The 15655-nt window shown below is 29.4% G+C and overlaps 2 protein-coding genes across 3 annotated transcripts; one reads left to right on the top strand and one right to left on the bottom strand.

The window, feature by feature from the left end:
* The first annotated feature begins 3903 nt into the window (after window positions 1–3903).
* On the top strand, window positions 3904–9336 carry LOC113849635 (FT-interacting protein 7-like). 2 transcript variants are annotated; one of them, XM_027479676.1, is made up of 3 exons: window positions 3904–4101; window positions 4196–4271; window positions 5931–9336. In XM_027479676.1, the coding sequence occupies exon 3, from the start codon at window positions 5978–5980 to the stop codon at window positions 8996–8998; it is 3021 nt and encodes a 1006-aa protein (XP_027335477.1). In that variant the 5' UTR covers window positions 3904–4101; window positions 4196–4271; window positions 5931–5977; the 3' UTR covers window positions 8999–9336. The 2 variants fall into 2 exon arrangements, with proteins under 2 accessions (XP_027335477.1, XP_027335476.1); XM_027479675.1 differs by having other exon boundaries at window positions 3945–4271; window positions 5931–9311.
* Window positions 9337–11671: 2335 nt separating this feature from the next.
* LOC113851100 (putative ripening-related protein 2) lies at window positions 11672–12244 on the bottom strand. The gene has a single exon (XM_027481585.1). It carries the CDS (start codon window positions 12242–12244, stop codon window positions 11672–11674), a length of 573 nt encoding a protein of 190 aa, XP_027337386.1.
* Between the last annotated feature and the right edge of the window lie 3411 nt (window positions 12245–15655).

The following is a 15655-nucleotide window of genomic DNA, read 5'->3' as shown; positions in this document are numbered from 1 at the left end:
TTAAGGACACAAAAAAGTATGACCCTACAATTGGACAATTAACATCATCCAAAATTTAATTAATCTTAATTCAGATATGCATATGGGTTAGTTTAGTTCAATTTTTTTTTACAGAAAAAGAAATTAATCGATTTAATTGGGTTTAAGTTTTAAAATATTAAATAAACTTGAACCAAATCAACTCAGTTAAAAACAGTTTAGTTTGAATCATCAAGTTGATATATTTTGTATGGTGTTTAGGGATGTGCGCTTCCTTTTCAGCTCGAATATGGGTGTTTTTCATGTATTTTGAAAATATAGTTTTTTTTAATTGTATAATAAAAATAAATTTTAAATAATGTATCATACACATTTTTATATTTTTTTTTAATAAAGATTATAATTTTATCTCAATAATACAAAATAATTTAGAATGTTAATTTTCATTGTATAAATATTAAAATAAAACTATATTTTAATTAAAAAATAATATTAAAAAACTTTTAATATTCCACTGAAGTTTCGTCTTTAAAATAATGATATATATATTTTTTGTCAACACCTCACAATTATGATTTTTCTTTTTGATTGACCCTACAATTGTGATTGAATCATATTTGAGTAGAGGGGGATTGGGGCCAACAACAGGAACCACAACTCCAGTGTACTGTAGTTAATGGGCTTAACAAATGTTATCTGACATAACCATTCCTCCACCAAAGTTATTTCTGATACGAGAATGTTAGTAACATATTATTTAATATACTTTTTTTTATTAATTATTAACATTATTAAAAATAAAAAAATAAAAAAGAAACATTAATTTAAAAGTAAAACTTACATAGTTTTTATAATTTTTAATAAATTTAAGCTAACAATAAACTATATGTTAGAGAAAGTATGTTAAAAAATTATATTACTAATGTTTGTTTATTCATGCATACATTATCCACTTAGTATGAAATTTATGTTCTTTCTTTAATGTGGAAGCAAAGAAAGTCATAGAACTAGTTGAATTTTACTGTAATTAAATGATTGTATTAACTTTTTAAAAAATGTTATTGCTAGGAAGTTATTAGGTAACCACCTAATAAACATGATGTGCTGTTGTATCAACTCATCTAATTCAATTCACAATGAAAATTTTCTACTTTCATTTCTATGAAATCTACTTTCCCCTAGAAGCATCTAATTCCTAGTAAGATATAAAGCTTCATGATCCACTAATGGAGCTTTAGTTCCATTACTTTACACAAGTGTTTTAAATATTTTATATATTTTTCTCTTGTTAAAATTACATTTTCGACCAACATAATCAAGGTGAACATTATATCTAAATTTGATCTATTCAATTCACAATGAAAGTTCATATGAACAAGTTTATTTATACTTTGATCTGTATGAATTTCTATAAGTAGAAGGTAAGGAAATTATAATTTTAATGTGGTACTATGATTCTGAAAGATGATTCTCCTGTAAATGAAATCAAGCAAGAAGGGACAGAAAATATTAAAGTCTTTTCAATCGAAAGGAGGTTGTAAGGAAGATCTTTTTAAATAATTTGAGAAAATAATGATAAAAATAGCATTGATTCCTTTATACTTTGATATGTTGTTGTTTTGGCAAATGGACCACAACATTATGTATGCAAATTTGATCAAATGTGAACGATGATGACCACATAATAAAACTATATATACATATTTTTTAGGAATATATTTGCGTAAAGCAAAATGTGATAATTTTGCATGGTACAATAATTCATAAAATTATCTTATGAGTTCTTGGATGACTTTTCAAGAGAATCTGTGTAGATGGATAATATATTTATATATACAAAAATAGAAAAAAAATTATTGTTTTTAAAGATATTTCACAGTGTCCCTTGAGATAACTTACTTAATAAAGTTACTTCATGAAAATAAAGGGCACATATTCAAATATTATGATATATTTTGTTGTTTTTTTGGTTTAAATATTTCTTTATATTATTTCTTGTTTTGGTGGAATTTTATGCAGCCTTTTTAATACATCTGCTCAATTCTTTGACTCTGATGATAATTTTAGTTATTTAACCGTGATTAATTATGTTAATCCTAGATCAACTATATTTCTTAAAATTAAAAAAAAAAATTGCGCAATTCATTTATAATTCATAAAGAAATATTTAATTTGAGTCAATGACAATTTTTATTATAAGTCTTGATTATGGTTTATACTTTTTAAGTTCAAATTTTGATAATGACATTTATCTTCTTCTATCTCTTTCCGTGATAATAATAGTGTAAATGTAATGATATTTTTTAATTTTTTGTGTATCAATGATTAAAAAATAGTAAATTTGTGAATAAATTGAGATAATAAATTAAAAATTAAGAAGTAATTGTAAAATACTTTTATTCATAAACTCTTTATATCTATTCATAAAAAGTCATATTAATATAATTAATGTTATTTAATGAAAATTTATATATATCATTTTAAGGGGTGTCTATTGAGTAAAAAGTCACTTATTTTCTCATTTCTTATATAAATAGTTGTTTTTAATTTAATTTTTATTTCATAAATAGACATATTAAATTTATGTCTATTATATATCAACAATTATATCTTTTACTTGTATTTATTCATATAAAAATACATTTTTGAATTTATATATTTATTACTAAAATATTATAATTCTTAAATTGAATTAAGACATCCTTTTAATTTAAAAAAAAACAATTTTTTAAATAAATTAATTAATACTACAAATTTTCATACATAATAAAGAAATATTAAAATTTCCCACGGTATAAAATATACATTGAACAAAATTAAAATAAAAAAATAACACCATTGTGATCATTTTGAACAAGTTATTTTATACCGTGAGCTGTGGTCAATTTAGTAGAAGGACGGTTTAAACATATTTAATTAGTAAATATCAATTTTTTTAATAATCAATGAGATAAAACTAATTATATAATCACAATTTAAAACCACAATTAATTATAAATGGTTAATCTAATCAATTTGATATAATTAATGAATGACTATCTATTTGACGTCGGTCTATATGATTACTTGTCTGAACAATAATATATAATGGTTTAGAAGATAAGGGATTGCATGCTTGAAGAGAATCAGAGCAGTGTCAAAAACATTTAATACATTTTTTAAATATATTTTTTATTATTAATTAAAATTTATTTAAAAATTATTAAATTAAAAGCGAAACTTAAGTATTTTTAATATTATTTTATTAATATTATTTTTCATTAAATTTATAATTTTTAAATATTATTTTTTATTAATAAATATAATATTTATTATACTTTTATATTCTCAATTATAATACTTTCTTTCATAATAAAAATTTATTATTTTTAATTATTTATCTTCAATTTTAAAGACTTGTGTCAACATTTTTTATAATAAATATTTTTTTACATGTACACAATAAAAAATTATAAATAATAATTTTTTATTAAAAATTACATAATATTATTAAATTTAATGTATTAATAAAATTAAATATTATAATTTTTAATGTACATTAATTTTTTATCATGTATACTTAGACATATATAATAAAAATTATTTAATAAATTATTAATAATTGAAAATATATTAAAAGTATTTTATTACCATCTGATATTTTAGAGTTACCTTAAAATGATGGAGTTTAAAATACAAATATTTGAAATATGAAATTTTAATTAAAAAATTATGGTTTATCTGAGCTGGGCTAGACAACCTGACAAATTATTATTATGGACCATTAATTAAATATCTGAGGTGGCATCTGATTATTTTAATTATAACAAATGAATATTTGAATAGCATATTATGCTCCAAATCACCCCTTTAAGGTTAGTAAATTTATAGAAAAAAATTGTATATAGAAAAGAATATTACAAGAATCTATATTTTGCAATAAGAAGACAAGTAAAAGATGGACACTAAAACTGGGGTGAGAGAGAGAGAGAGAGATTTGTATTGACTAGTGAGTGGAGTGTGGGGCCATTGGCGAACTCAGCTCACCCAACACTGTAACAAAACGTGTTGTGAGTTCTTAGACATCACAACACAGCACTGCTGCAACTACTGAACAATCCGAAACCGACATTCTACGTCAATGTAATGTCTCTCTCTCTCTTTCATAACTTCTCAGAAACCCCGTTTCTCCTTCCTCTTCTCTCTCTTTTTCTGACATAACTTTTGTGTTGCTCAGCTCAATTGTTCCTTCTTAATCCTCAGCTCTTCAAGCGAACTCTTGATCCTCAAAGCTCAAAATCAGAAAATCTCAGGTGTGTTTCATCATCCACTTCTTTTTTTCTTCTGGGTTTATTTTTTTTTATATTTTAAAGTTTTTCTTTATTGGTATAAGTGGAATTTGTATGATTTGCAGTTGGATTTTGGGCAAGAGGGATTTTTGTTTTTTCTGGGTTTTTTTTAAGGTTGATCATTGTTGTAGTCTTAAAAGGTTAAAGTTTTTTTTTTTTTTTGTTCAAATCTGGTGTTGGGATTGGAATAAAGCCATAGGGGTGGCAGAGGTTTTTTTTTTTCTTTCTGGGAAAAATTGATATAAAATTTGGGTGAGGTTCTTCAGAGACGTTGCTTATCTCATGTGCGTCAAAGGTTCCATTTTTCTTTCTTTTTTTATTACCCTTATTTTTGCTAAAATATTGGGTAATTAATTAGCTCATGTGCTAGTTGTTTCAGCTGAAAATATTATAATAATAAGAGGAGCTTGAATGAAATTAAATAAATGGATGATTGGATTTTATTTTATTTTTGGCGTAGAATTTTACTTTTCTTAAGAGTATCTGAAGATTTATGTAATATAGTGTACAATGGTACAAGGAGTCCATGCCTTTTACCCCCGGTTTTACGATTTTATATTATTTTGCAAATCTTGGAAACACTTTCTGTATGTAGAATATGAAGTATTCAAGGCTCCTTTTGATTATTGTCTTGCTTTTTGCTCACGGAGTACAATTCTGGAAGTGGTGGTTGAAACTTTTGGAATCTTTCTCTTTCTTGCTTGAGCTTTAAGAATTACATGCTTCTGAAAATGATATCCATCTCTTTGATTTTTCCCTTATTCCTTTTCACTCCAGTTGGCTGAATCATTCCATACCATACTTTGTCTTATTTATGATAGGAACCAATGCAATAATAATTTGGAACTTCTGTTGCTTTCCTTTTACTCACATCCACTCACAAAAAATATGCAGTTTGCAATATTTCATCTTTTATTGACTTCCTTGGTCAATTTTTACTATTGAAAAATATAGTAGCAAATAAAATTAATTTGAACATGTCATGCCTTTCTTTAATAAATCAGTCAATTAGAATATCTTTACTGGATCTGTTATTCGCCTAGGAACTTCCCAATTATTTACTTTGGATATTATGATAGTAACTCAGGTTTTTCAAGAAAGTTGAGCTTGGTCAATGCGGTAATGCTATGGTTAATTAGGTTTACACTCTACACCTGGTTTATTGTTTTTCTTTGCTAGTAGAATTTGTTTGCCAACAAAACAATATTTTGAAGCTTAGACATATTGTAGAATAGCTGTAGTACTGCTAGAATACATCTTTGAGAGTAGATGAAGAACAAAAGCAAATTGTTGGATTAATATGTTTCTTTTGTTTACAAATTATAAGCAAAACTCTTACTATATATGAATTTAATTTTTGTCCACTGACAGGGTAAAAAGTTATACATCTGAAGCAAACCATACAGTATCATGGATTTTGAAATCTTTAATTAGTACACTGATTTCCTTTCTTGCATATTGATAACTATAATATAAAAAGAGTTTAAACTGCCTGTGGATTAAGGTTGCACTAATAATTTAATAGCGGACATGGCCTGGAATGTAGTTTTAGATCATATAAAGCTATTGAAATTTATATCTGATACTGTATTAATCTTAACCTGATTTCTTTCCTTCATTCAGGTGTAACGTCTCTCTAAATTTTCCTGGAAGCTAATTAATTATTGGCAATGAGCAATCTCAAATTATGTGTAGAAGTTGTGGGTGCTCATGACCTTATGCCCAAAGACGGGCAGGGCTCATGTAGTGCTTATGTGGAACTTCACTTTGATGGTCAGAAATTTCGGACAACAACCAGAGAGAAAGATTTGAATCCTGTTTGGAATGAGAAATTTTACTTCAAGGTTACTGATCCAAGCCAATTACCAAACCTCACTCTTGATGCTTGTATCTACCACTATAGCAAAAGCAGTAGTTCCAAAGTCTTTCTTGGTAAGGTCCACCTCACTGGTCCCTCATTTGTCCCATATTCTGATGCTGTTTTTCTGCAATACCCTGTGGAGAAGAAAAATGTTTTTTCCCGTGTAAAAGGAGAGCTGGGTTTAAAGGTATATATTACTGATGATCCTTCAATAAGATCGTCAAACCCTCTCCATGATGTAGAACCCTCTGTGGACACAGATCAACACTCAACCCAAGATCAGTCACCAGTTTCATTCACAAGTTCGATCCTAAATATGTTTTCTCGCAAGAAAAATGAGACAAGGCACACATTTCATAACCTTCCTGATTCAAATCAACGAAAACATGAGGAACCTTCTCCCTCAGCGGCTGCGAAAACAAGTAAAAACTATGGGACGCATGAGATTAAATCTGGACTGCCTCCTCCAAAAGTTGTGCATGCATATTCACCATATCCTATGGATTATGCACTCAAAGAGACAAGCCCTTTTCTTGGAGGGGGACAAGTACTTGGAGGGCGAGTTAAACGTGGGTACGGGCCAGTCAGCACCTATGACCTTGTTGAACCAATGCAGTACCTCTTTGTACGAGTTGTACGAGCTCGTGACCTTCCATCAAAGGGTGTGACTGGTGGCCTCGATCCATATGTGGAGGTAAAGGTTGGAAACTTCAAGGGAACTACTAAACACCATGAGAAAACTCAAGATCCTGAATGGAATCAGGTGTTTGCCTTTGCAAGGGAAAATCAGCAGGCAACTACGCTTGAAGTTATGGTCAAAGACAAGAATATGTTATTAGATGAAGTAGTTGGCATTGTGAGGTTTGATCTCCATGATGTTCCTACACGGGTTCCACCGAACAGTCCCTTGGCTCCTGAATGGTATCGGATTGACAAGGGTAAGGACAAGAAAAAAGGGGAGTTGATGCTTGCTGTATGGTTTGGAACACAAGCTGATGAAGCTTTTCCTGATGCTTGGCATTCTGATGCACTGTCTCCCAATGACAGCTCTTCATCTGCATATAATCAGATTCGATCAAAAGTTTACCATTCACCAAGGTTATGGTATGTACGGGTTAAAGTGTTTGAGGCACAGGACTTAGTTGTATCAGAGAAGTCCCGAATCCAAGATGCCTATGTTAAGTTACAGATTGGTAACCAGATTTTGAAGACAAGGCCAGTTCAATCAAGGACCATGAACCTGCGTTGGGATCAGGAGCTGATGTTTGTTGCTGCCGAGCCCTTTGAAGAACCTTTGGTTGTTTCAATTGAAAATAGAGTTGGTCCCAACAAGGATGAGACTATTGGAGTTGTTGTTATTCCTTTAACCCACGCTGATAAACGAGCTGATGATAGAAGTACCCATACTAGGTGGTATAACCTTGAAGAATCCATGTCATCTGCTATGGATGCAGAACAAGGGAAAAAGGAGAAAGATAAATTTTTTAGTAGAATTCACCTCAGTGTCTGTCTTGATGGTGGGTATCATGTTTTTGATGGGTCAACTTATTATAGCAGTGATCTTAGACCCACATCAAAGCAGCTCTGGAAGAAGTCCATTGGTATCTTAGAACTTGGGATTCTAAGTGTTGATGGACTTCATCCAATGAAAACCAGGGATGGAAGGGGTGCAACGGATACATACTGTGTGGCAAAATATGGGCAGAAATGGGTTCGCACTCGAACCATCAGTAATAGTCCAAGCCCAAAATACAATGAGCAATACACTTGGGAAGTTTTTGATCCAGCTACAGTTCTCACTGTGGGAGTGTTTGATAATGGACAGCTTCATAATTCAGATGGTAACATAGATCTAAAAGTTGGTAAAGTTCGGATCCGGATCTCAACCCTGGAAACTGGCCGTGTTTACACAAATGCTTACCCATTACTAGTGCTTCATCCTTCAGGTGTCAAGAAGATGGGTGAACTGCACTTGGCCATTAGATTCTCCTGTGCCTCAATGGTTGACTTGATGCAATTGTATTTCAAGCCTCCCTTACCAAAAATGCACTATAAAAGGCCACTTAACTTAATAGAACAGGAAAAACTGCGACACCAAGCCGTCAATGTTGTTGCTGCGCGTCTTAGTAGGGCTGAACCCCCGCTTAGAAAGGAGGTAGTTGAGTACATGTGTGATACAGAATCTCATCTGTGGAGCATGAGACGTAGCAAGGCGAATTTCTACCGTCTGATGACAGTGTTCTCAGGAATTTTTTCAGTTGGAAGATGGTTGGGAGAAGTTTCCACATGGAAGCATCCTGTCACAACAGTGCTGGTGCACATTCTTTTTCTGATGCTTGTGTGTTTCCCTGAACTTATTTTCCCTACCGTGTTTCTATACATGTTTGTCATTGGTATGTGGAATTGGAGGTTCCGCCCGAGGTACCCCCCTCACATGAACACTAGACTCTCCTATGCTGAAGGAGTTACCCCAGATGAGCTTGATGAGGAGTTTGACACATTTCCTACATCAAAGGGCCCTGACGTTGTACGGTGGAGGTATGATCGGTTAAGAAGCGTGGCTGGGAGGATTCAGAGTGTTGTTGGAGATTTAGCTACTCAAGGAGAGAGGATCCAAGCTCTAGTGAACTGGCGTGATCCTCGTGCCACCACCATGTTCATGGCATTCTGCTTTGTGGCTGCTATTGTGTTGTATGTGACACCCTTTCAGCTGCCTATTCTTCTGACCGGATTTTACTTAATGAGGCACCCAATGCTTCGGAGTAAGGTGCCGGCAGCTCCGGTTAACTTCTTCCGCAGGTTGCCTGCCCTTACAGATAGCATGCTGTAAATGGACACTGTTGTGTGTTCTTGAAAATTTATCTGCTGCCAGTGTGAATCTGGCATTAAATTTTTTGGCAATGATTGAAAAATCATTGGAGCTATTCTGTTGTTTGTTGAGTGCTGAAATGCAGATGTATACTTCCTGTGGAAAACTTCAATATAGTTTCCATTTAACTTGTGCTCTTGCATGACTAGTAACTTCAGAAAATTGTCTTTTTCTAAGATGAGTACAAAGATGTTCTTTGGGCTCTTGTTATACCTTAAAAATCGAATGTACAATGTTTACAGATGAGAATTGTAATTATGTGAAGATTTCCTTCTAAATATTTTCTTTAATCAATCTTCAAGAAATACCGAACTATGAGTAAGCTAATTAAGTAGAGGAAACTATAGAATCACATTATAGTTGCATACTTGCCTGATTTCAATAAATAAACTACCACGAGGAGTATGAGATGATAGTAGTAAAGAGAAATCTCGTGTCCAATAATAACCTTTACTAGATATTTGGATTAAAAGTTTGTCAACGTGAATTTAATATAAAATTTATAACTAATAATATTAAAGTTTAAATGTATTTTAGCTATCTTTAAATAGAGTTTATTTTAAATTATTATTTATTAAATTTTTTTATTTTAATGTTTAATTATTTTTATTTTTATTTTTATACTTTACATTAACTTCTATCAATTAAATTATGACGTGACATATCATTCTCAAAATTTATATAAAATAGTAAAAAAATATTTACATCAATATTTTAATTTTTAAAAAAATAAAAATTTACATCAATATTATTTTAAAAAAAATTAAAATTAAAATACATAGTAAAAAAAAGAAATTAAAGTTTTGAGTCACGTCACAATAAATAGAGATTAACGTTAAGTATAAAATTTTAAAAAAAAATTTAATAGATAATAATTTAAAATAAATTTTGAGATAGTTAAAATATATTTAAGTCTAATATTAAAGTAAATTTGATTTATTAGATTTCAAACATAAATCTAACAACGCACAGTCTCATTAATTACTCTCGTGCTGCAGTAATTACATGGTGCCATTTCTTTGTGAGGTACCTGTCACGTAATCTTTAATGTTTTCATCCTTTGATTTTGACTACTTCCTACTTCTTTTCTCTTTCACTTTGCATGATTTTGGGCATCTTTTAGCATCAATCAATCAAAATGTGTTTTTTTGTCAACACAGGTAAAGCCCATTAAATTTTTATTGACAATTTCCTAGTTCATCCTCTTAGATATTCCTTGACAAAAAAAGCCTCTTGTGAATTACAAGTTAAATGGGCAACAGTTTAATGTTTCATCTTTTTCTAGGTATTTCATAACCACATCAATCAAATAGTTAATATGTGTTTAATATTTCTGGAGAAGAAATTGCATATACTATTTTATATAAAATTATATAATTTAGTTCTCATTATAGTGTTATTGTACTTTTATATTAATATGTTATCAATTCATATTTGATATTTAATATATTTATAGCCTGATAAAATTCATTCCAAATGACTTATACTTCTGAACCTTTTTATTTATAATTTTTCAAAACGAAATTTAACTTAACATATAAAATAATTAGTCTAAATAAATAAAGATTTAAATAACTATAAAAATTTAAAAATGGGTGTGTGTGTGTGTCTATATATATACTCTCACCAAGGATTAACTATGCTTGAAGAAAGATTAAAAAAATTAGCTATATTAAAAATTTTAAATAAAATTAATTCTTATAGAATAATAAGTAATTAATTTTTAAACCTAAAATATTTAAAATAAAATGAAAATAAACATTACCTGTTTCCATGCTAATCAAATGGACCAAATCACACAAGACCATATGACTTGCCACCAATGTCTTTGTTGCTGATTTACTGAAAAATATTAAATAGTGATCTAGCTGTGACACTCCCTCCATATATTGGAAGAGATATTACATTTAAAGAATAAATTAGTGTTTGTTGGGATTGAAATCCTTTGCAATGGAAAATCACCCCCTCTAATTTTAATCATATCCACTCATTATAATATTTATTATTTTTAAATAAAAAATGATTTATTTTATTTTAATGGCTAAGATCTTTTCCAATGATAATGTACATTGCAGAAGATCATGGTCATGGTCTATGTTTGTTCTCTTTTTTCTCTTACTGTCCATATCTATTTTCAATTTTTGAAAAAATTACAAACACATTTTTGTGCTTCAATTAATGAAAAAGAACAGAACATTCCAATAAGAGAAATATTACTCATATACAATAATTTCATTACAGTTCTTGCAAATTAAGAGAACGATAAGAAAAGAAGAAAGAAAAATGAGCTAAGAATGTGATGTGATACAAAAATAAATAAATCAGTTAATTACAAATATTATCAATATTAGGTGTAAGTAGATTTGTTCTCCCAATAAAAGAATCTAGAAACAAAAATGTAGAGGTAGCTAGGACAACCAACACCCATTTATTAATTTAAACATGAAACATGCATGTGACTCTAAAGGGAGCCAGGGTGAGTTTACACCACAAATTGATTAATTTGAATTCTCCCTTTTGCAAACAGTCTTCTCATAAGGTAACTGAGAAGTATGATCACATCCTTATTTAAGCTATAAAAGAAAGGAAAAGAAAAAGAGACAAAAGCTTTATATATGTGTCTATGTGTATGTATCATGCATCAGACCAGTGGATGTCAAATTCACCCTTATCTTCTGGCACATCCAAGGCCTTCCAAACAGCTTTAGAGGCATCAACAACATTGTTAGGGCATGGAGGCTGGAAATCATGCTCAGCATCACACCCTATTGTAGAATCACACTCATCAACAACCATGGCATTGACCCTTTTTCCATTTGCAAAGATAGTGATATTGTGATGACACTTCTTTCTATTATTGAACCATCCAGTTGATAATGCTACAACAGGAGTCTTATCTGAGTGAAATTTGTTGTCACATTCTGAAGGGCCACCTCCATCTCCACCTTTCTCAAAATTGTTAAGTGTTGGGATAGCCTTTGTTCGGCGAGACACGGGTGGAGAACACTTGAATGTGGTGTAAAACTCTCCTTGTTTGCAGCATTCAGATTCATTCTCTTTATTGCATTTTCCTGAAGGAGGTTTTTTACCCCTTATCCTTCCACTAGGTCGGCAAGTAGCAGCTTCAATGGTTATCCAAAGGGTTGCCACAAGAATTAAAAGAAAGAGGATGGTTTGAAAAGAATTTGAACTAACTTTGATCCTCATCAATACTCTTTTCTTCTTTTATCTCTCAATGATGATGTGTAATTAGAGATAAGAGGGGTATTTATAGAGATATCACATGGCATAACCCTATAGTTTTGTTTTTTTCATATGCAATGGTTTGGCATAGAACATTGTTAAAATCTCACCACGTATTCTTTAAGGGTGCTGATTATGTCGCCAATCAAATAAAATTTAATTTCACTAAGCATATCTTACCCTCTTGATTTTGCCACTGCTAATATTAATCTTGGATTTTGCTCTAGGGAATTAAAGCTATTTTCGAACAAATGGACATTAAGATGCATAGATTCATGGTAATATTTAATGAACTAATGACCTAAGTATTGCCTTGAACTTGTGACACATGTTTCGGACAAATTATTCTCTTATATTTTAATATAAATTATAAGTGGGTGGGCTGAGAAGAAGTTCCAAGATTGCATGAGTCAATTACTAGCTAGAAAATGGTATATGATCAAATATCAAGCCTACGGTTATTAGTTTATGCAACCTGTTTTCTTGTATTAGTAAACATCGATAGTGTTAATTATCAACTGATCATCATGACATCAAACCTGGTTCTTTTTAGTTTTGAACAGCAAGATATGGATCTATTTGTTATAATATGATGCATATATATAGTTGTGTATATGTTGCTCACCATAATATAAGAAAACCATGCTTGTAGAAAATATATAAAAAATAAAACCATGAATCAAGATCTAATGATTTTGATCGCCATAATAACCAGAAAAATTGTTGTGTTTAGAGTAGAATTAGTAACTTAGAATTGGATTTTTGTGCTCAACGCTAACAACACTGCTATTGATGTTATGTACTAAATATTTTAAGATGTTTCTTCAACAAATTGAATACAGATTCGAACTGACTTTGGATTCGGAATGCGGTTGGAATGCTGTAATTGGCATTTTGTAATGAAAGACGGCAACATAAAATTCACCACATTATTGGTTTAGAGAAGGGATTTGAAAAGAATTATCAAGCTTTATTCACTACCAAAAATAATTTCTACTTATTAATAAACAAAAAATTGTCAAGTATTAAAATAAATTTTATTAGTATAATTTTTATCTAACAAAAATTAAATTATTAAAAAAGACTTTAAAAGTCTATACTAACAAAAAAATGTAATATAATGCTTGTGCAGTAATAATATATCAATGTGAGATACAACTAAAATTATTTCTTAATATAATATATCATTATTTCATTACAACCTTAAAATGTGTATATTAACAATTTAATATTTGTTTCAAAAAATTATACTGAAGAAAATGAGAAGATGGATAAAAAACGATTTACAATTACAAATGAAAATAAGATTTTTGTATAGCTCATGCCTCGTACTTTAACATAGTAAATAAGTACAAAATGTTTACGTGATTTTTTTTCCTCTCACTTTCTACCAACTCAACAAAATATACCTTTATTTTCAATTTTTGAAAACTTATATATACATAGAGAGAGAGAGAGAGAGAGAGAGAGAGAGAGAGAGAGAAATAGATTAGATAAATGAATAAATAAAGAGAAAGAATAGGTTTACTTATTTCAATAATAAATTTTAGGTACTTATTATGTTTAATAGCTTTTTATAGCTACAAATTTTTATTATGTCAACTATTAAATAATATAGTATTATCTTTATAATTGTATATATAAAATTTTAGATAAATTAAATATTTATAAGTACAAAATTTTAAAAATAGTATGAGCTTCATTATTTTTTAGAAAAGAAAAAGAAAAGCTTTATCCGTCAAAAATATGTGTAAATTAACGTGAACATTAGCAAATATCTCATTCACGAGTACTTTTGAAGCAAAATATTTAAACTATAAGTAAAGAAAATGATTAATTAATGTAAAATTTTATTTTTTAATAAAATATAAATAATATATACAAAAATGTGTTTGCAACTGTAAATTTTAGAAAGTCTCAAAAATTAATTTGATTATTAAAAAATTATTTTACTGGTGATTGAAAAATAATTAAATACCTTGTTATTTTTAATCTTAATTAAAAAATTAAATACTGATTAAAAATTAAAATCTATTTAGATTGAAAGTTAGAAGGGAAAATTTTAATTTAATATGTTTGGCAAAATAAAAATGATACATAGCTAATGATGAAAAAAATAGTACATTTAAAAAAATCTCATTTTAATTAATAAAGACTAATATTTATAATATAAAAATGAATTATACCACTAACTTTTTTGGTTATAAACATTTGATATCAATTTGTGGGTCTTTTAGATTGGTCTCATAGAGAGCAGGCCATTTCTCCTATATGCAAAAGGACGAGAATGAAGTGGGATAACCACTATGCCACTCTACTTAATTTGTTATAAATTTTTATTTTTTAAAATGACTTGATCTAAGTTGCAATTAATTAATGTTAACTTATCCAGGCTTAGAAAATAACATTTTGGTGATTACAAAGACACAAAAAGACTAGTATCTTTCCAACCCCTCTGCATCATAAACATCTGTCAGCAAAGAGATTCTGAAGTTACTGATTCGGCAGGTAGAATCTGGCTTGAAAGAATCCTATGTATATGCTAACATTTTATTTCTAACCCATATGTATGATCAAGAGTTTGTCAAGAGAGACAAAACTTACCTTACCCCAATGATTCAAAAACAAAAAGAACAAAGAAAGTACCCAAGTATGTAAAAGAAAAAGCATACATAATTTTGCTTAATATGAGGCGAATATGTAGCAGCAGAGTCATAATTGACACATTCCTTAATCCCAAAAAAACAGAACTAACATGTATAATGCAGTTATCAATTTTTGCTGAAACCATGAACATCATGAAACAATTCATCCACTGCCCTATCATACTATGGAGGACATATTTTTTAATGTTTTACTTCATGAGAAAGTATCTACATAATCTACATATACCCTTTAAAATCCCCATCAATGCATCAACCACTCAGAACTAGGAGAACATAAAAAAGCATAATCAAGAGTTTTTCCTCAAAAGCATATGATTTTCTGTCGCTTTTTCTCCTAATAAGGTCAAGTTTACCTTTGTCTTTACCTCTGACTCGAAATTCTCACAGGGTTGTCTGGTTGTCTTTTAAGACTCAACCTAATTTGATCGAGAACCAGTAATATTGGGACTAGAGCAGGTTAGCTTAATTTATGAACAAAGTATATCAATCTTAATATTAAACATAGCTAAATCACATAATTTAAAAAGTATAAAACTAAAATAAAAATATATTTTATATTATATATTTCAAAATAAATAATATCAATATAATATGACATCATAGTATGCAAAATATTTTGTTTATTAGATCTTGAAGTGTTATTACTGATACATAATTGCTAAAAAAAGTATAATTGATTTTTCTTTAAAAAGGGACATCAAAATTAGTT

This window comes from Abrus precatorius, unplaced genomic scaffold (genome assembly GCF_003935025.1).
Source record: "Abrus precatorius isolate BTA unplaced genomic scaffold, Abrus_2018 Scaffold9, whole genome shotgun sequence".
Lineage (NCBI taxonomy): Eukaryota > Viridiplantae > Streptophyta > Magnoliopsida > Fabales > Fabaceae > Abrus > Abrus precatorius.
Note: the sequence above shows the minus strand (reverse complement) of the source record. Positions and strands in the feature narration are given on the sequence as shown.

Coding starts and splice junctions, on each gene's coding strand:
- LOC113849635 (XM_027479676.1), top strand. CDS start 5,978: ATGAGCAATCTCAAATTATGTGTAGAAGTTGTGGGTGCTCATGACCTT.
- LOC113851100 (XM_027481585.1), bottom strand. CDS start 12,244: ATGAGGATCAAAGTTAGTTCAAATTCTTTTCAAACCATCCTCTTTCTT.